This window comes from Ascidia mentula, chromosome 5 (genome assembly GCF_947561715.1).
Source record: "Ascidia mentula chromosome 5, kaAscMent1.1, whole genome shotgun sequence".
NCBI lineage: Eukaryota > Metazoa > Chordata > Ascidiacea > Phlebobranchia > Ascidiidae > Ascidia > Ascidia mentula.
The window spans coordinates 19146315-19167217 of record NC_138570.1 but is presented as its reverse complement, the minus strand read 5'-3'; the positions used below and the strand labels follow the sequence as shown (position 1 = coordinate 19167217).

The following is a 20903-nucleotide window of genomic DNA, read 5'->3' as shown; positions in this document are numbered from 1 at the left end:
ATATGCTCAAATGCCGCCGAGCTCTTCAAAAAATTTGGTGTCAATGTTCGTACGCAATGAAAACAAGCTTTCCTTTTGCTTTTGCTTTGCGTACGTACATTGGTGTAGTAAATGCGTGTTTCCTGAAATAATGGATATTAAAGGTTTGTTACCTGAAAGAATAAACATAACCCTGAAGTATCATCATAAATTACCACCAAGTGATTCGCGCGATATATAGAGAGTACACAATCCACCACAAACAAATGACATCAACATACCTGCTTCAAATAGATGTGAGTTAGGGCGAAGGTCTGTTTGTATCAAAGGTTCCCTTTATAACCGCGAAGAATGGCTGCAATTGATGTCGTCAGTTCATCTTCTGCATTAGTCGCACGCATGATAAGCAAGTGCAGACAAGGGAAAATTCTAAAAGCTAAATGTGTGTTTAAATGAGTCCAGGAGAATGTCTATGTTAACAGTTGCCTTGGTTACAGTGCTGCCAGATACTACAGGATTTAATATCAATTATTAAAGCACATTTCGGTAGAGAATCAAAGTAGGATTTGGATGTTTTGATGTTTTTTAAATGCATATGAAAAACTAAAAATATAAGCACGTCTTATATTGCTTACAAAGCTTTTGTACTTCTGTGGTTGCAAACATTATCAAGTTTAAAACAAATATGAATATGAAGTTCTGCTTGATTTGTTCGAAAGCGATTGGCCAATTTAATATCATGTGACACCCCGGCAGGCCGTTCACGCAGCCCTTTGCCGATACAAAAAGAGTCTTTCTTTTTCAGCTTGGTTTCCAGCTGCAGCGAAGTTACAACACTTACCTTGAGTGGTTTTGCGCACTGGCGGCTGCCGTGTTAATTCAATACACAACACAGGGTTGGTATACACCGCGTCTAGGCATGAGGTGAAGGTCACATCTCGACTTTCTGGCTGTGTGTTGCGGCTTGGCATCCCACCAAGCAATTCGGTTCGTTCTCTCGGGTTGCGGGAGTTTGCAGAATTGCGAAAAGCCACAAATAAGCGCCATGGAAGCTGTTATTACCTAACAAGTGGGGTCGCTTCCACTTTCTAACGCTTACTTAACATTTTTGCAACGTTTAAAAGCAATTCTCTTGCCTACTTGTGTTATGGCCCTGGTTTTAACAAAATGTTAAAAATCCAAATAAACACCCGTAAATGTTTTGTGTTGTTTTACTCCATCTGCGCCGATGTCAAATTTTCAAGCGCATTTGTGTAAAACCGACAAAGCCCGCGGAGCCGCCGACGAGCGCTCAATAAGCCAGGGGTAGTTGTGTGCGTTTAACGCGAAAAGAAATTCCGACAGGGTATCTCGCTACGTCGCCAGCCACAATACACGTTCGTTCCTTCGCCCAAAGGCAACCGGGCGGCGTTGCCTATTCGTTTGACGTCACAGTGTGACGTCGCATGCCAGTGAGTCTAGCCTGTAAGCGAGCGGTGTTGGCTCCCACCCAAGTTCCACCACAGTCACGTACCTGGTCGAGAGCCGCGAGCGCCTGATCCACGACTGGGCCATCGCGCGATCGGTGCTTGCCAAACCTGCTGCTGGCATTCGCTTCGTCGCGTTTCGATGGAATCAAGTGAAGTTTAAACTGCTGCGTGGGCAACGTGCTGAGCTTAAAACACAAGTTGAACTCACGGCGAAATTCAGATATCGTTTGCGATCGCGTTTGGTCGTTGGTGTCCGGTGTAGCTAGCTGCCAAAAACTGCCAGAAGGTTTAGTTATAGCTCGAAGTGATGTTCGAGTTACAAAGCGTGAACTGTGGAAATACATACCTTGATGTGTTTTCAGTATATGCGAGAGGCATGACGGGGGCCAGTCAGAACCGGTTTGAGGCGGTTTTCTTGGCACGAAACGCGACCGCGCCGAAATCTTGTGGTTTGCCAAAAGCGTTTTCGTGCCTCCGCTTCTTGCGCGTTAGACGAAGCGTAGACAGGAACTGCTGGCATATGCGAGGGCTTTGCAGAGCATTTATTGATCGGAAGGTGGTTCGGGAAGAAGTCGTATTAAAATTATTCGGGCACAACTTGGACTCGCGGTGTTTGGCCACTTTTTTCACGCTTCGATTTTTGTTCACAACGTTCTGGATCCATCGAACCACCGACCACGGTTTTGGCATGCGGGTTTGAAGGCAAAGCAGTGCGTTTTGCAGTCAGCGATATTAACGGCAATGCTTTCAACAGGTACGTGTAGTTTATAAGGCGACGCTTGTGTGTGTGTGTGTGTGCGTGTGTGTGACGTCACATAGGCCAACTGATGACGTGGAATGGCGTCGTCGACCACGATAATAAAGTTGGAAAAGGTGGACGATGGTTACGAAGGAGGAGGTCCTTGCACAAGCAGGTAAAGAAAAAATTCATATTTTCCTTGAATTAAACGATATGAGATCGATGTGGTTTATGTCGGCTGTTCGTTGCCAACCGTTGCAGCTTTCAGACTGTGGAAACACGGTCTGTTTGGGAGCCAAAAACACACTTTTGTAATTGTTTTTCGGAGGACGATCTCAGTCCATATGGGTTAAATTTCGAGACAAAACAACAGTGTTACACGCATTCTAAATGTTACCGTTTGAAACTTCTTACATAAAGGCATGTGGTTTGTATGGACGGTTGAACGGTTTAGGTTTTTGCAACAATCGTATTCCATGTTAGGAAACCATAACACGAACTTTTGTTGAGAATTGGATGTGAGTTGGAATGTGAACTTTTGTGTTTGTAACGTGGGGTTGTGGGTGGATTGTTGCAGGGCCCTGGACGGACTAAAACTGTGCCGGTGCGCGGACATCTTTTAATGGAGATTACTAAACATTTTCGCTGGAACTCAACCTTTGCGACAGAAATCTCTTAGTTTTAAAGCGAACAATAGTGCTCGTGGGTTCCCATTTACTATTCATGGGGCCCCAAGACGGGCAGGGGGTGGGACCGGAATTGTTGTCACTTGAGTTTGTCCCAATAAGATATCAGAAGACTATTTTGTCATTTTAAAGTAATTCGATGTACTGCCTGAATCGACAGAAAGAGAGGTCTATCGTGTATCGACTGAACTAACTTACATTTGCCTCGGGTATGGGGTCTTTTAAATCCTACCAACAAAGTTAGGTTTCCGAACAAAAAACATATTCTCGTCCTGCAGTTTTTGCGTTCAGACTTTCGACCGAAGAGAAAAAACATCTTCTCAAGCAAATTCATAAATATTAATCAAGTACCCAGTCATACTCAAGCAGGGAGCCAGAAGTTTAAACACAAATAAACATTCCTAGATTCATGGTTAAGAGGTTTCCTTCCTAAAAAAGCCGGGCATTTTCTCCATGCGCAGATCTTGAACTCATTAAAATTATAACATTCGTTAATTATATGATAAGCAAAGTGGAGCCAACAATAGCAAAGTCGTCTGATAGTCACACCAACTGTACTGATGAGACCTTGTAGGTGGAAACATTGGCCATATGTCTGCAGCTTACACAATTTGTTCATTATGTTTGTATCAAATTTTCCTTCTGTTTTTGTGTGAACCTGTGATGTTGCATTTGCTTGGGAGATAATTGAAAGTAATTTTATTTGAAATAAGTTTAAATTTAAAAAAAGTAAATTCAAACTTTCATTTTATTCAAACTTACATGCCATTTATAAGGTTCACTGTCATCGCAGCCAAGGCGTTGTGGCCAACGTAAGACTTCAGCGTTAAATACCATAATGCGAAATTAATATCTCCGTCTTGTTTTAACAAAAATAAAACGAACCTATCGACCTTGACCTTCCGCTACTCTTCTTAATTATTTTTGGATCAGTTAAAAATTGAACTATTTATATTTAAATTTCGCTCGAAAGTCCACAGGACCCTGAAGAAAAATAAATTTGCAACAATGAAATTTGTAAAACTGCCAACGGTGAATTTGCAAGAAACTCATTGGATTTCTAATGTTTTTCTCGTTTTCCCTTATTCAGCCACGTGACCTACGAACGGTATGGTACGCCGATGACGTCATCGCCAACAGGGGTTGACAGTACGACGTCACTCGCAACTGAGACCCAGGAAATGGTTCCGCCCTTGAAAAGAATGAGATACGAAGAAAACTCCAAGGTGCGGAGAAATACTTTCACATTTTTTTTCGTAGTTTTTGCGGCTCAACTACAGCCACCAGCAAGTTCCGACATCTATGAGCTGTTGTTGGAAACCTTATTGAAGTTTGTTGCATGTTTTTGCATTAAATATGTTATCGTTAAATTTAGACATCGCATATGTGTTTCGTGCTCACGCATGACAAGACAGGATCGCCCCACTGCGCAGGTCCTTGCTTGACAATGACAGTTACCTTATATCGAAAACTTTAGGCCCAGGGTCGTAAGTTAAAACCTCGCCGGGAGCTTGATTTTTTATATCTTGCTCCGACTTGTCAGGAAAGAGTAGCTGATCCAGCTTGGCTGCATTGCTTGGGAACCCCGAAATGTAGATTACTGATTTCACCAATTTATTTTCTGCTTTCTTTCTTTGCTTGACATAATTTTAATCAAACGTTGCAGCCGTTCTTTGTGATTGCTTTGCGCATAAAACAGTATCCACGTCTACAAATTAACCTTCGATAGCTTTGTGCTCACGTTTCTTCCAAACCCCACGATTTTTGGTCATTTCGTCGGTAGTCGTGTTTTTAAACTCCCGCGCAGTTGATAATTATCAAATCTTTCTCTCTTCATGGTTTTTTGGCAGTTATTGACCACGAGAGCTGGCGGCAAGAGGGGGATTTTCAGAAGTCATAAACTTTCTTTTCCTAAAATGTGCACCCAAGTTGTTCTGTTAATATGTGCTAGTTAATTTTGCCATTATGGCAATTAAAAATATATTGTTATGCACAGATTATTCAAAATGGCCACCGCAAAACTTCAAGTTCAGATGTTGGGCTTCTGTGTTTGCCAACCGAGTATCAACATTACGAGGCTTGCCACTCGCATCAGTTGCTGTGCGGGTTCAACGCCATGAGGACTAAGGATCAGTTTCTGGATGTTGTGCTTGTTGTGGACGGAAAGGAGATTCCATGTCACAAGGTTGGTGCGCTCCCGATTACAAGGCACGGTTGGCTGAACACAGGTTACACAACTGTCTGCAGTTCATGGGTGCTTCCCCATTACCGAAAACAAAAAAATATATAATCTTCTAAAATAATCGTGAAGACAGAGTTTGCAGTTTTAGTTTGTGGACCACATTCGCCAAGAACGGCAATGGATAAAACCCCCCAAAAAATCTATGAAATAAAAAAATTATTACCTCGATGAAAAGTAAATTCAGTATTGCAACACAGCAAGACATTGTTCTCAATAACATGTTGATTTCCTGTTTCGGTTGTAATTTAAATCGAAATGTTTGGCGATTTTTTGTAGATTATAGTTTATATTATCTGCTAGCTTAACGGCCGTGATTTTAACAAAACAGCTTCCATGGGTATTTAGAGCCCACGTATTCAATGAAAACACGGCTTGAAAGAAACAAAAGAAATATCGGCAAAAACTTTTCAAAAGTAAAGGAACAACTCGACGGGAGGAATAACATCACTTTTATTTACTTTCATCAATGATTTAGTTGCAAATAAATGTCGTGGGAATACCCTGTAAGTCTTGGCCTATCGTCAAGGCAAACTCACCAGTGAGTGAAAGTTAATGAAATATTGCAGCTTCCGACCCAAAAATGAAAGAAATCGTAAAATTTAAATCAAGAAGTTTTAAGACAGACCATAGAAACAGCACAAACCAGCAGTGAAATCAGGTTGTTTTTTTGTCAAACCAGCAGAAATGCCCCCAACAAACCCCGTCAACTAAAATTACAATCGTGACACAAAGTAACGCGATAGAATGGCGTTATGGTTTATCGCGCACGTCACGCTTGGGCGGCTCCAGCTAACAAGTTGGCTCCTGGTCGATCTTTGTGGCAGAAAAAATATGCTGAGGCGGCTTCAAACTTACTTCGCACAACTCTTCTTCTTGGGCAAAGTTGCTCAACTTCAATACAATCAGTAATTTTCTGTTGTTGTTTTTCAGAAACTTGGTTTCTGAGTTGGTATTATGAACATATTTTTTGTACTTAGACGTAATTGCTGACTGATGAAAGTTACTAACAGCCTTATCGCATCCATCGAACAACTGACTATTTCGTTGTGCGGAATGTTGCCGTGAGGCGTGGGAACAATGGACGCCATTTAACTTAGGTTTCTGCACAAAACCCAACAATTTCGTTGACAAAAGAGTTCCGTTCTGCACTAAATAGGCAGCGGATTGAACCACATAAGTTATCAAGACAACTAAAATAAATGTTTGTTACATAAATTTGAATGACAGCTGGTCACCCTAGGGGTTTAATAGGGTTTCGGGCGCACCCCAGCCCCCCAAAAAATCCACGGATATTTTGTTGCTGCTGACGGTGCAGGGAAGGTTACTCGTATAAAATGAATTCTGTCCAACACGTGGGTGATCGAATAATTAGCAGTTCTTCGGCAAAACATGGAAATTTCGATAATAATGCGTATTGCCCAATTTCACGTTGTGTGAAAAAACTTTGCTTTCTAACGCGACAAAAATGGGTCATTGGTACGAACGGGCGAACACATTTTAACCTTTCAATAAATACAAACCTTGAGCAGAAGCTTTCGTAGAGGTTAAAGTAAGCATTGATCTCCCGTGAAGTATTTTTGTGGGCTGGGGGTGATCTCGTCCCCCGAATACTTGATGCAGTAAAGTGGGGTTATAACGACTAAATAAAATCAACAATTGCGCAACTTCGTCATGGGTTCAACCACTGCTCAAAGCTGCGACGAGGACTTGATGAAACCTGTTGTGTTGTGACATATGAAATGTTGTGACACAGCACCTGCACTTAATCGTGCAATGCAAACTGGCGCAGGGCGAGACTTCACAAACGTGAACATGTGTGTTGGCATAACGATTATTCCACTTTTGGCGGTGATCCGGCGGCAAGCATGAATGACGTTTTAGTGGCACTGGATCTCGTTTCTTGTGTTAAAATCATGTGTGGTAAAATAACACAGTGTGATCGTTACGGACACGTGGCTTCTGCTTGTGTATTCAGTGCAATGAACATTACAACGTCTTTCCCGTCAGTCATATCCTATGTTGCGCAATCGCAACCAGTTCCGTATATAGCCGAATTGAACACCTTCTGTCACGTTGAAGCCGAACACGTTTATTTATGGACGCGATTCGTTTGTTCAGATGTCGAAACATAATATTTCGTACACACGTTTCTCCACGTCACCAACTCACGTAACTTTGCAGCAAAAAAATATTTAAAATAAATGGAAGAGGGGTGAAATTAGGCAGTACATGGTGTTAAAAAAATTCGTTGTTTAAAACTTACAGACAGGGTATGGAGAATCACGCAACCTTTGCCACAGTAACTGCCCATTCAAGTTTGACGTAACAAACGTTGTTAAGTGTGCTTGACAACCGGTTGAGACCACGCTGTGTAAATGTTACGTGATATAAGGGGCATCGTGCGGTGGAATAACATCAACCCCATCTAAGCTGGAGATAATGTTTTAATCCGATTAGAAGTAGCTGTGACCCCACCCTTTGTTATGTTGGTTAAGCATTGTGATTTGTGTGTTGAACACAACAGCAAGTAATTTTAGGTCTGGAGATATGTGATCTTCTTGGGTGTTTTTTATGGTGAAATTCTAATTCTTATATTTCTCAACCTCTGATGTTTTCAAATAAAGTTTTATTTCAACTTTCAAGTGGGAGCTCCATGCTTGAAACGCCACAAAATAAGACGACACATATTGAAGCAATGAAGGTTTAAATAACATTTGACTCCGCTTTGTAGTCTTGACGCAGTTTCTTTGCACGGGTTTAGAGAATTGAGTCGTTTCATAATTTTTGTTAGGACGTGACGAATACAACAAATTGATCTTGTTCCATTTCAGATTGTCTTGTGCTGCACAAGCAAATATTTTGCCGAGCTGCTGTTGCCTGGCGACGGAAATCGATTTCAGCAAAGAATCCACATCAATGAAACAAGCTACGTCACAATGAAACAACTCGTCGATTTTTCGTACACTTCAAGAATTCAAATATCCGGTAATTCACAATAAATTCGTAAAAAGATGGAAAATTTCCGTCGAAAACATGTGTTCATGACTGTAGTTTAAACAATTATAATTCGCTGTTGTTGAAACCGTTCATATTCAACCTTTTCACGGCTGAAATGGGTCGTTATCTTATTTTTATAAAAATTTATAAACACGATTTTGATTGAATCAATATTCGGCCAACCGTGTTATGAAGGAACATGTCGGTTAAAAAAACTCGTCTGTTGTAAAATAAAAAACTTCAATAGCTAGCACAGTGCCACTGTCAACAGCTGCACTGATGAGACCTTGCAGGTCGTAGCAGTGCGTGTACACTCTGTCTGCAGCTCTCAATTATTATCGTTTTTTTTGCACATAAAATGCTTAAAAATGTTCAAAAACTTGTTGTCGACAGACGTGAAATTCCTCCCACTGACAACTGTATGTGGCTTTGAAATCGTTGCACTAAACATTCTTGCGAAGTAATATCCAGACTAACGAAAGGTTATTGCAAAATCGTCCAAGACACCCAATACAATTATTTAGAAACCTTCAAGTCAAAAAGATGCAAAAAAAGCTTGTGGATTTTATAATTTTAAATAGGCATATTAGCTTCGACTGTTTTTACTGAAAGGAATTTTTCGCCAAACTTGAAATAAATTACTTGGCAGGTTCCAACATCGAACACCTGCTGTCGGCCGCAAGTTTTTTCCAGTTCACATCTGTGTGTGAAGCTTGCGTATCTGTTCTCAAGCAGAGAATATCACCTGTTACTTCCATCGCTATCAAACGGTTCGCTACCAGACAGGTATGTCAAAGAAGGTGTAACTTCTCGTTTTGGCAAGATTTAGACGTTTTCGTACCAGCTAAAGGAACCTTTTTTCAAACATTTAGGTTGCCACGGAAACACGTTATTACAAAAATTAAATTTTTCAAAATTGGACAAAAATTCTGAGTTTTTTTTTCAATTAAATTAAATAGACATATCCAATGAATCAAATTTTTGCCTAAAAGAAGCGTAATTTGTGACCAGAGGGTTAAGGGTTCGATTCCCGATAAAGGCAAAGCAACAAAGTCTGCTTTTTGTTTCCGCAAGGGCTGTCGCGACTTGGCCGAGAACGCGAACCAGTTCGCAATCGAAAATTTCACCGAAGTTTCTTCAAGCGACGACTTCAAAAGTTTCGAAGTGAAGGAGCTGATTGCTCTTCTCTCGTGCCCAAACCTGAACGTCAAAAGTGAAGAAAACGTAATTCGTTTAACTTACCTTGATAATAAATAACTAGTTAATAACTAGGCATTAAACACCAATGACGAACCATCGAGCTCTCTATGACTTTACAACTGCTTGTTATGCAACAATAGTTGCAGGCTATACGGAAATCGGGTATCTCTTAAATCATATAGAAGCAAAAGTGCCATAACATAGTTATTGGGCATACAGTATAATGTAATGTACTATGATGTGGAAATTTACTGAACGTTTAGTGCTTGATTTCGTTTGAATGATTTGTTTTCCTTGTTCTTTTTCGTACGAAATTATTTTTTTCCTAATCTTCACCAAATTTTCCTCTTAACCTCCAACCTTGCTATGTCCATAGTAATTAAAAATCTCACAAAAGGTTTACGAAGCGGTGATGACGTGGGTACGGTATGACGTCAAAGGTAGACAACAACACCTTCCCCGAATTCTTGAACATGTTCGCTTGCCGCTGGTCGAGCCACAGTTTTTACTTGACGTCGTTCAAACTGATTCGATCATCAAGGAGAACAAAGTAACCTTGTGATGTGTTTATGCTGACTGAGATTCCCTTTGTTGCTTTTACTAACAGTTCCAATTGCGTAATGAAAAATGTAGCGGTTGATTATTTATGTTAAATATGTTCGCATTCCACATAAAGAATCATTGCAGACGTTTATAAATCATAAACCTTTTATTCTATTAAGAAGCATTATGTATAATCAATAGGGCCAATAGTGTATTTGGTGAGTTGCAGACAGGGTTACTGTTTCAACCTATAATAAGTCACCAAAACTGGAAGTCTTGCTTAGACTATTTAGATGGCAAGATCGCAGTAGGTCACCAAAGCTGAAATGATGAGATTTATCTGGTAAAAAAAGTAGCCCTGTCTGGAGTTCACTACAATAGAAGCCTAGTATTTGTTACACTTTTTTGGCTTCTTAACTGCAATGTATTAACACAGGAATGTGAAAAGTTTCTGGACGAAGCGAGAAGATTCCAGCTTTTGGCAGATCAGAGACCTCTTATGCAAAGCTGCCGAACTCAACCTCGGTCCACTTACAACAGACAGGTAGCAAGGTTTTTCTGGCATTTACTTTTACCTTTCAATGCAAAGAATCTGCATTCTTGAAAGCATAACACATATGATGATTACAGTAAAGCATCGTTTTCCAAAGTGCATGGATGCCTCTGAACCCCAGGGTTCAAAACTAAATAAAGGTTCCCTGAACTATTATCTGGTTTTGGGACCACGCTGGTCAGTATATTGTTCAAGCCTTTGGGCAACAGGCGATATATAGGATGATATAACGACGATGTAGTTGAAATACGATGCCTACTCGACATTTTTGTAGGGTTTCTAATCAACGTAAACTAAATTGTCTTGCTTTGGCACTCTTTAAGCAGACTGACTTGTATATTATAAAATACACGAGCTTTCACGAGTAAACAATGCTAAAAAGAATCCTTGTTCAAAGTTAGATTTGGGATAATTGTTTTTTTTTGCCAGAAATCTGATGTCCTGGTTGTTGTGGGCGGATTAAACAAGGACAAGATCCCTGTAACCGACTGCGTCTACTTCAATTTCCCAGAGTCTTGCGCAAAACACCTCGCTCCTTTACAACGTACGTATACTCTCCCCACATATGCTAGAGTTGTTGAAAAAATCCTCTGCTTGATGGAGCAAAATATTCGCAGTAAAGCAGCCTTGCTTCCCATTTTGAATATATACAAATATCTGTAAGGCGAAAATAAAAGTTGAAACACAAATTCTCTTCAGGTCTTGAGGACATCGGCGTTAACCTGTGTTAAGCTTAAAGCAACCCACGTGATTTTATGGATTTGTTTAGGTTGTTTAGAGTAAACCAGACAACTTACAGCTTATTCCGAAAATAAAAAAAAAATACCCCACATGGCATTTCAAATGTATACAGTAATGAATTTACTGTGGCAATACCTTACAAGTAGAAGTTCATTTAATCCTTTTTTCGTTACAAATGAGTTTCTAAATAACTTAACCAACGTGATTTTGGGTTTATGGTTACATTGTTTGCAGTAAATCAGACAGCTTACAGCGTAGCGACCGTCAACAATAACATCTTCGTCACCGGAGGGGCTTTCCATTCTCCATATAAGGAAGTGTGGATGTACATACCGAGCCTCAACACATGGCAACAGGTGACGTCATAAAAAAGCTAAACATAATGTTTTAATACTGAGCCCACTTATTGTGTGATTCTGCTTGGCAGGTTTTACCAAACTTTGTGCCGCGAAACGCTGCAAGGTTACAAAAAATTCCAAAGAGATAAGATACGTCCAGCAGGTTTCTGCGTAAAACTAGATAGTAGCTCATGGAAATTTCCATTTTGTCACGGATCCCTAGGGCAGTGCTTCCCAACCAGTGGGTCGCGAAGCTATTTCAGGTGGATCGCGAAGCATTTCTAAATGTTACAGTTTTCTATTAGATCACGAAATTATTGCACTATAATTGTTTTTCATTCGTTTGGTCATATCTCATTCTGGGTCGCACAATAAAACTTGCATTAAAAGTGGGTCGCGAACTGAAAAAGGTTGGGAAGCACTGCCCTATGGTATTATTCATAAAAACCCGGAACGTGTAAATTTTAATGTGATCGTAATGCCATAAAATGTGATCAAATTCTTTTCTATTTCTGTGGAAGATTGTTTCTTGTACCTTGGACTAGTTTTGTTTTAAACCGGGCAAAAAATATACACAGTACGTCAACATGTCACTTTTTGTAACTTTGCGGAAAAAACTTTCATCAAAGATAGAATGTGTTTAATGAATGAATGCTGGATCAATTTAAAATTTTGTCGATCGCTCACCGTATCGATATAAATATATAGTAAATTTCATAAAGCAATCTGTGGACAGCTCTGAACTTCTCATTAAAAAAAAATCAGAATTATGTTTCACCTCTTTCGTCTGCATTTCAGTTAAAACCTGTATGACGTCCCTTGAACGAATAAGATTTTTTCGTTACATTTTGGTTTTCTTATTGCATTAGTCAACACCCGGCGGTTTGACGTTGACGAAATACTTTGTCGTATACTTCGCGTTAATCGTGGCATGAGCACTTGACTGGTGGTATCCCCTCTCCAGCTGAAGTATGTCTGCCTTGTTGTCACATTTTATGATGAATGACACTTAAACTCTTCTTGTGACAACAAATGTTACAAACGAACCTTTTTGACTGATTGATGAGTTTGAAAACCACAAAATCGAAGTAACCGCGTTTTGCGAAACAAAAAGCTGATCATTTCCACTCTGTTGTCAGTTTGAAATATTTGTATGGATTATGTGGTCATAACCCTACTGACTATGTTAAGTGTTTTTTTGAGTTTAATTTGCTTATGATAACGAAGTGCAGTAAAAATAAAAGTACCAGCAGTTATATTTACAAACCTAAAACAAAATTGAATGATATGGAAATGATTGGTGTGTACGTGCAACTAAACAGGCATTCAAACATCCATCAACCAAAGCCCTCTAAAAGCACTCTTGAGTAGTTTGATTCTCCACACTCACGTCCAGGGCACTTGGCAAGCACGTGGTGCTCAAATGACGTCATCACCACATAACGTTCAGCCAAGTTTTACAAAAGGGTTATTGTAGTTTTGGAGAAACGTTTTAAGCATATTTGAAGCCACACGTGCGTATACGGGCCCCACGATTGAATTTGCCGCTGCCGTGATGCTATGAACGTTTTTATCTGTTGACTCAGCAAAAAGATTATACAAAATTGAAAACCAAGAAAATTATTACTTGGTTCTATTGAGAGTAATGCAACCATTTTGACTTGTAGGTGGCACCGATGTTGGTTGGGCGATATCTTCACGCTTCGGCGGGTTTGGACACGTGTCTTTACGTGGTTGGTGGACACAACGGTACGATGAGGTTGCAGTCCGTTGAGAAATATAACCCGGACTCCAACACGTGGAAAATGGTGGAACCGATGATGAAAGAACTGAGTTCTCCGTCCGTGGTTGCGTGCGATAACCTCCTGTTTGTTATCGGTGAGTTGGAAGGATAACTTTTACGGAAGGTATTGCGACCTTAAACGCGAAGGTTAGATGGGACCTGACGAGTGATTCAAACTTGCGGTTGGCTTGCATACAAATAACCCAAAAGCATTTGTTTTTTTGTATATCCGTGTTGCCTAAAATCCTTGCCTTATTTTTAATGTAAAGATGATCCGAAAGGTGATCAGAATTTTTCAAATTTTGACTTTATAACGTGATGTAAGATCCAGTTCAGTGCGTGGGGTGGGCTTCGAAACTAACACGCACTTATCAAGGCGGAGAATTTTTTCCTTTTTATCCACTCCTGATTTTTTTCTGCAGATTATCACAAATTTAATATACCGGTACAATTTTTACTAACGCCGGGAACTCAAAAACCAACCAAATACACCCCTGTCAATTCCGGCTCCGTGGCGACGTCTTGTGGCACACTAACCAAAACTAATTTGTCGCTAGGTGGTGCTAACGGACCGTCCCCGCAGGACATTGTGTGCGACGTTCAGTTCTACAACCCGATGTTCAACAAGTGGAAATCCGCTGCCCCACTCCCACAGCCTGAAAGGGGAGCGGTTGCAGCAAACCTTAACAGCACCATCTACGTCATGGGGCAACAGAGGAGTGTCTCCGCCTACAATATGTAAGAAACTTGTGATAGTTGTGATTTGTGACAAGCGGGTTTTTAGCAAAAGGGGCAAAGTGCTGCCGTGATATGCAACATAGAATAACTAGTCACCACAAAGTGGAAGTCTTTGCTTTGCCGTTTGGTCAGCAAAGTCGTCTGATAGTCACACCAGCTGCACTGATGAGACCTTTTAGGTCGAAACAGTGGCCATCTGTCTGCAGCTTATACACAAATAGAATAACTTTTTGAAAATCCGTTGTTTTATTTGTTACCGAACTTCCATTAAACAAAACCACAATTAATTACTTTTGAACCTTATTTTACCAAATTTTATTTATCTATAATGCTGGCGTCACATCTGTTTATATCAATTCCAATTTTGTTTCATGAAATCCTTAATGTTCAGACAAACGAACGTATGGGTTTCCCTGCGGAATTCTCATGGGGGTCATCTCCACGGTGCGGCCACTGTCCACAAGGGGAAGCTTTACGTGGCAGGTAAGTTTCGTTGACCAACTTTAACCTCCTGCGTGTGGCCGGTTGCAACCCATCACCTCTTAGTACAACTAGTTGAGTTCCTTTGGCAAACGGTGGTTCTCCGTGAGGAAATCACCTTCACATGGGTGCCTGACTCGATAAGCTCTAAGGTTTTATCGCGTGTCCATGCCATTTTAACGTTTTCATTTACGTTGTAGTTGATTTGATTGGTTTTTGTTAATCTACGCCAAGCACTGTTGTATGTTGGTGTCTTGTTCAAACAATATACAAAATAGTTTACTTGGGGAAGGACACTCTTACATGCATTATGCGTTGCACTTTTTGATAAATAAGCTATTGATACACGCCGCTATATAGACCAGGGAGACAAAATTCATGTGCAGTAAACACAAACTGTCTGTGCCCCTCTAAAACGTCTAAAAATATATTGTTTTTTGCAACCCAGTAATTTTTTTTGATTGGGAGTACTTCGAGCATATATATTCAAATCAACGCGTCATTAAAATTATTGAAACAACCCCATTTCTATAGGCGGTCTCCATGGAAACAGCTTCATCAATGGAACAGTTGAAATGTACGACCATCTCAACGACAGCTGGCAAGTTATCAGCACCTTACATGTGCCTGTATACGCGCAAGGATTCGTCAGTATTCAGAAAGACACAACAGTGACCACTTGAGCCACAGAGTGCTTTAAATGCATATTTAAACGCGGTTGATTGCTTTCAAGCTACTTTTGCAGTGGGGTTTTAAACTTGGACGACAATCTGTTTAATTGCAGTTATAATTATTCTTTTGTTCCAGATAAAGTTTTTCAAAAACTTTTTGGGCATGTAACGTGTGACGTAATCGTTGGCCCCTTTTTCTATGTCATTTCTTGGGCCCAGCTCGCAGAACAGCTGTCTATGACGTCACAAAGTGACAAGACTGCTACCAAGTGGCAGTAAAATCATTCAAACGTTGCAATATGATTGCAATATTCTTGTAACAGGAAGAAATTTAGGTGAATTATTTCCAGTGTATTATCGTTTATTGATTAAAAGTATTATTAATGAAAGGAAAAGATGTATATTCAGCTCGCTGATAAAAAATCCACAAGTGGATTTAATATTGCCATAAATTGAGAACCCCCTATAAACTGCAATTTAGCATAGTTGCATATTTGTTTTTGCTGAATTGAATTTGTGCAGGGTTGTCGCTTGCTTTATGGCGCGTGCTTCACGTGATGACGTAGAACACAAGTTGTTTTGCATAATTCATCAACTGTTTGTAAAATCGTGTCGCCAGTTACCTATACCGCTGCCTAAAAGGGTGCTTTCGATGCTTTTATATTATGCAGGGCAGGTGTTTACTTTTTTGCCTTTAAATAAAAACTCTATTTGGTTGTGACGCATATGTTGTTTGTTACATCATAGAGGGGCTTATGACAATAATTATCAGTCAGATTTGAATCAGCAGCTGAAAGGTTTGCCAACAGTTTGCTTGGAGTTTCTGCCTGTTCAGACAAAATGGCATCAATTTTTGTTTTGCTGGTTCGAATTGCAATTAAGGTAAGCTATTTTCCTTGTCTACATTATAACTTGCATGACCACGCAATAGGCTATACTTTATATTGATATAAATAATCCTTTCGTATATATTGTTTTGTACAGTGTTTTGTTCTTCTGTAACGCCATTAATAAGTTCTACGAAGTGTATTAAAAATTGCAAAGGGGTTCTGTCTTATCCTTTAAGGCTGATATGCACACACTGATTTTTTGATGATCAATTTAGCCTCGTAATAATTTGCTTTTAAGTATGAATTAGGTACTGCATATTAATACAGAATTTTTTTGTAAAATCCTAATAGGGATTGTGTTTCTTTATGGAACATACGGTATGAATACTCTTGTTCTGCACAAACAGCCGTTCAAAGCGATGTAGACTATACATGCATTATGTTCGATACACATTTTATAAATTAAATGTATTTTATTTTGATTAAAATACACAGTAAATAATAAGGTGTCATTAAAATTAAATCAACCGACCGTGACCACAAACGGGAAACACTGTTTAATGCGTTTATTTTTCTAATTTTTTTGCACTTTTTAACAAATTTTTCTTATATACAACACAGGCCAAGAAAGCTGCAAATGCGACCACGTTGAAACACAATCACGAGCAGGAAAGGAAACTGGCCTCAACCAAGACGTGTTTCGGTTGTGGTGAAAGCAAAGCGAGGGCATGCGAAACTTTGTATATAAAATCGAGTCAATTGGAAGACTTGCCCAAGGAACTTGGTAAAAGTCTATCAATGTCCGGGCCACGAAAATCGAAAACCCGTTTATTCGGGTCGAGAAAAGTCACTCCTTGTAGTAGTGACACCGATGTCAAAGCCCTGAAGATGAGATTCTACAATGAACACGAAATTCAACAGCAGATGGAAGAAACGTTTGTTCCAATCGACTTGTGTTTCAAATGTAAAACTACCTTGAGAAACAGAGCGCCAAGCGTGTTCACCAGCAAAGTTCATCATGAGAACACATTCAGTAAAACGGTTAAAAATACAAAGGCTCTTAACGACGGAAACACTGTGCAAGCGTGGAAATGTGACGTGGCACATTATCCTTGACCTTCAAACATGTCAAGGTCATTTAAATTGTATAGACGCCAAACAATTTAAGAAAAAGTTGAAATGAAATTATTTGAACATTGTTTCTTGTGAATTTTGATGTCGTTCAAGGGTTTTATTTTTTGTATTTGATTGGATGTCAAGAGTTTTATAAAAAACATATGTCAACGCTGGTACAAATTGATACGCGCCAATTACACTGCTTCATCAACATTTACGAAAACAACTATTGAAACTTTTTTGACAATCATTGATTACAGCATAGACATTAAAATTTACACTGGGATTTGTTCCATCTGACAGTTTTAAATCTTACGCATTTCAACGCTTGGCTCTGGAATGAGCTTGAATTTCCCTTTCGAGTGACTGAACCAGCAGACCAGCGTGCTTTTGGTCGTCGCAGTCGATTGCGTACAACTCAATCAGTGGCCTCTCCTCAACAAACATGTAGTAGATCCAGAAAAGTAGAGTTTCAGGTGCTCCACGAACGCTGCTTTCGCAGTAAACTATTTGATTGTAATCGAATTCATAGCAGGACATTGCTCTTTTCCCTGTCGAAGCTTTCGAGAGAGAGCTGTTGTAATCCAGACCTCTGTAGCCGGGCAAACCACCTTTCATACATGAGAATAACCTTTTTCCAAGCGGTTTCTTTGTATCTTTGCTTCCTCCGGATTGAGGGATTCCACTTCTTCCAAAGTGATGAGGATTAAATCTCTCTTCATCATCGCTTGTGTCTGTGGAATCTGCGTCTCCTTCTCCTGCACTATCACATTCCTCCAATGTCAAACGCTCACGTCGTATCTTTAATATCGCAAAGCATCTGTCCGGTCTACAGTACAAAGCTCTCATTCCCCTGTCGAGATTCCACTTCTGTAACTCCTTGGGTGTTAACGTAACACTGCCATAGAAGGAGACCAACGCATTTCGGGGCAAGTCTAAATACGTGGGGTTCGGGGACAAAGTCACTGGGGCTCCTGGTCTATCTGCTGCCGATGGTGGTTCGCTATCGATGGTAACGTAAATGTGTTCCTCCTCATCCTGCGGAATTGCGGCTTTTGGTCGGTTCATAGCTGACAGCTGTCGGAATGCCAATCCTTGTCGTTGGAATGCTTCGGAGCGATTCGTATTTTGGTTCGGGATTTTTCGGAGAAAATCGGCTCGGATTGCTGCCACTATGGAGTCTACTTTTTGTCCGGTATATTCCCAACTTTCCCATTCGTTAAACTCATCGTCATCAGAGCTGCTGCTTGTGTCGTCATCGGTGTCACGTGTCCCTATAGCTTTCCAGTTTCGTCTGCGATGGTCTAAACAAGTTGAAAGTTAACTAATGTGAGTTAAGTGGAGCTTGGCAACAATATAAAGGCATTAAGAATTCAGCTTTCTATGCAATTAAAATAATTTTTGTTACATATTTTGTGAAGATATTTTTTTAGGCGTTGTTGTTTAAATGCGTTTGTGCAAAATACAAATGATTTGAATGAGATATTACGGAGAGTTCGTTTAAAATATCAAGTGCCGATATATTTAATATGAGTCTCTATAACCATGCAAGCTCAGGCAGGAATCAATGAGTCGCTTCTCTACTGCATTTTGTCCCATGGTGCTAACACCAAGCTGTAACGCAACCAAGCTGTAAGAATGGAACAAAACGAAATCACTTCCGACAATTGTTTCGTCGCGCAAAGCTTGAAACTCTGAAGTTTCGTTAGAAGCAAGTCGCGATTTGAAATTAGTATAAAGGAAATGTTGTTGAATAAAAACGGAACATTTCACGTTGTTTGAGCCAAAAACTATTGAAAAAAAGAACTCCAAACTTTGGACAAATCTCAATAGGCCTAGACTAATAGATCGAGACGGTATATGGCACCCCTGGTTTTAAGGTGGAACGCAGAAAATTTAACCAGGCTATATTGGTTGTACTTTCCAAACATACTGCGTTATAGGGATGTGCCAGATAAAAAAGGATTCGGGTTCGTGCGAACCCGAATAAATAGGAAACATTATTCGCACGAACCCAAATATATTCGTGTGTAAGTAAGACGTGACCAATAGATCCTATGTTCCTTGACGAACGTTTGTTCTTCCTGTCATTCGACAAAATAATTACATGCAGTTGATGTTTGTAAAGTAAAATAAACTTACAGAAACCAACAACTAAGTCTACTATCGCACAGGCGAACAATGGCGGCTATACCGCTACTGTTTTGGAAGAACGAAACTTTGACTTAACATGACGTAATTGTGCCTTCACATTGAACAAATATAATGTTAAACAACTCAGGACTGAAGTTTTTTTGTCGTCAAATGCGCTTCTGTGTTTTAGTTATGCAAACCCGTGCCACGAATAGACTTACTTTGTTGCGCCTATAGACTATGATACGATGTTAGACGAAACGGATTTCGCTGCAAGAGAAACACTATTTTCGTCACGTTTTGTACATTCGTGGTGATTAACCAATAGCAAAAACGACTAGACTTGCTCTCCTAGCGCTATGCTTCCATTGTTGATCATGCGAAAAAGCACTAAACCTCAGTTAGTGTATCACACAACCGTACTATACGCTCTAATAAATATTCGCATACGAATCTTGCGCAATATTCGGGTTTGCACGAATATGAAATCTGTGCTCATATTTGGCGAATCTATTCGGGTTCGCCTTGTCACATCCCTACTTTACAGTAACGTGCATCAAAATAGGGAAGAACTTATACAAACCACTTCACGATTGTCATTCACCGAAAATAATAGATAATTTCTCACCGTAATCCGACCCTGTCGCATGTTTATGAGCATGACGTCGCTCTCGGCCGCTGGAGGGGACAAAGGTGCGACCTGATGGCGGAAAATCTTCACCCCAATCGTTTGCCGGGGGCTGATGAGATGTTCTGCCCAGTCTCTCATACACGCTGGTTTGATTGTAGAATTCTGTGCGTAAAATGCTTGTTATCGCATGTATTGGGTTTTGCTTTGGTCAGCACGGCCGGGTGGAGACTTACAAAATGACCTACATGCAACTTGTCGCAACCCATCACCTCCCACTGCGACTTGTTGCGAATTTTCCGTTGTTAACCTTCATGCCAAAAAACCCATATACTTAGTAAAATCTGGCACGGAATTAAGTTAGCCCTATAGCCAAAATAATTTCACTACTGTTAGTTGTTTGTAACTATGTGAAAATACTCGATACACTTGCGAAACATGTAAAATATTACTTGAATTACACCATTAGAAGAATACGTTCAACTTAAGTGAAATCCATTCTATTAATTTGCTATTTTGTATTAATGAAGTTAGAATTTAAACCTTTAAGTTTTAAAATCAATAACACCATAAAAGAATTAATAAAATTAATACAAAATACGCGTTTTGCTTGCGTTGCAGTTTTCAATAAACATAATAATAAATGCGAAGTTGAAACTTCAAAATACTTCATTACATACCAGGATTCTGATCCATGTCGTTCAATACTTCGGTCGAAAGTTTCTCCTCCGTTCAAGACAGACTTGTTTACGGTTTCTTCGCACAGTTGTGACAATAGTGACGATATCCTGTTAATCACACGCACTCTTGCTTACGGATTCCAGCAGTGATTCCATGCGTCGCACTAATCGACTGGTTTGTATTACAATGAATCACTTGCGTTTTTCGTGGAGGCGTGACGTGTTTATTGTGTTGCTGATTTCATGTCACTGTTAATCGAAACTGGTGGAAGTTGCATCACGGCGATGAGAAGAGGTTTGCCCTAACCGAATTAATGTTGCACAAGTATCTAGGTAACGTTTCAAAAACCTACATTT

General features: G+C 39.9%; 3 protein-coding genes across 3 annotated transcripts; 2 read left to right on the top strand and 1 right to left on the bottom strand.

The window, feature by feature from the left end:
* The first annotated feature begins 1925 nt into the window (after positions 1-1925).
* Positions 1926-15884, top strand: LOC145901409 (kelch-like protein 25). The gene is made up of 14 exons (XM_082989083.1): positions 1926-2362; positions 3964-4099; positions 4870-5058; positions 7947-8100; positions 8762-8898; positions 9187-9336; positions 9710-9862; positions 10292-10399; positions 10838-10952; positions 11384-11505; positions 13155-13365; positions 13828-14008; positions 14400-14491; positions 15023-15884. The coding sequence occupies exons 1-14, from the start codon at positions 2286-2288 to the stop codon at positions 15169-15171; spliced, it is 1974 nt and encodes a 657-aa protein (XP_082845209.1). The 5' UTR covers positions 1926-2285; the 3' UTR covers positions 15172-15884.
* Positions 15885-15955: 71 nt separating this feature from the next.
* On the top strand, positions 15956-17136 carry LOC145903300 (uncharacterized). The gene is made up of 2 exons (XM_082991377.1): positions 15956-16041; positions 16611-17136. Exons 1-2 carry the CDS (start codon positions 16000-16002, stop codon positions 17103-17105), a joined length of 537 nt encoding a protein of 178 aa, XP_082847503.1. The 5' UTR covers positions 15956-15999; the 3' UTR covers positions 17106-17136.
* A 278-nt stretch (positions 17137-17414) lies between these two features.
* Positions 17415-20678, bottom strand: LOC145903298 (uncharacterized). Its single transcript, XM_082991375.1, has 3 exons — positions 20547-20678; positions 19867-20031; positions 17415-18409 (listed from the first exon to the last, which is right to left on the bottom strand). The coding sequence occupies exons 1-3, from the start codon at positions 20560-20562 to the stop codon at positions 17427-17429; spliced, it is 1164 nt and encodes a 387-aa protein (XP_082847501.1). The 5' UTR covers positions 20563-20678; the 3' UTR covers positions 17415-17426.
* Between the last annotated feature and the right edge of the window lie 225 nt (positions 20679-20903).

Excerpts from the sequence above, each read along its gene's own strand:
- LOC145901409 (XM_082989083.1), top strand. The coding sequence starts at position 2,286 with ATGGCGTCGTCGACCACGATAATAAAGTTGGAAAAGGTGGACGATGGT. Across the intron at positions 2,363-3,963 it reads GGAGGTCCTTGCACAAGCAG|CCACGTGACCTACGAACGGT; the intron begins GTAAAGAAAAAA and ends TCCCTTATTCAG. Across the intron at positions 14,492-15,022 it reads GGGGAAGCTTTACGTGGCAG|GCGGTCTCCATGGAAACAGC; the intron begins GTAAGTTTCGTT and ends CCATTTCTATAG.
- LOC145903300 (XM_082991377.1), top strand. The coding sequence starts at position 16,000 with ATGGCATCAATTTTTGTTTTGCTGGTTCGAATTGCAATTAAG. Across the intron at positions 16,042-16,610 it reads TGGTTCGAATTGCAATTAAG|GCCAAGAAAGCTGCAAATGC; the intron begins GTAAGCTATTTT and ends TATACAACACAG.
- LOC145903298 (XM_082991375.1), bottom strand. Across the intron at positions 18,410-19,866 it reads TGCGACAGGGTCGGATTACG|ACCATCGCAGACGAAACTGG; the intron begins GTGAGAAATTAT and ends CAACTTGTTTAG.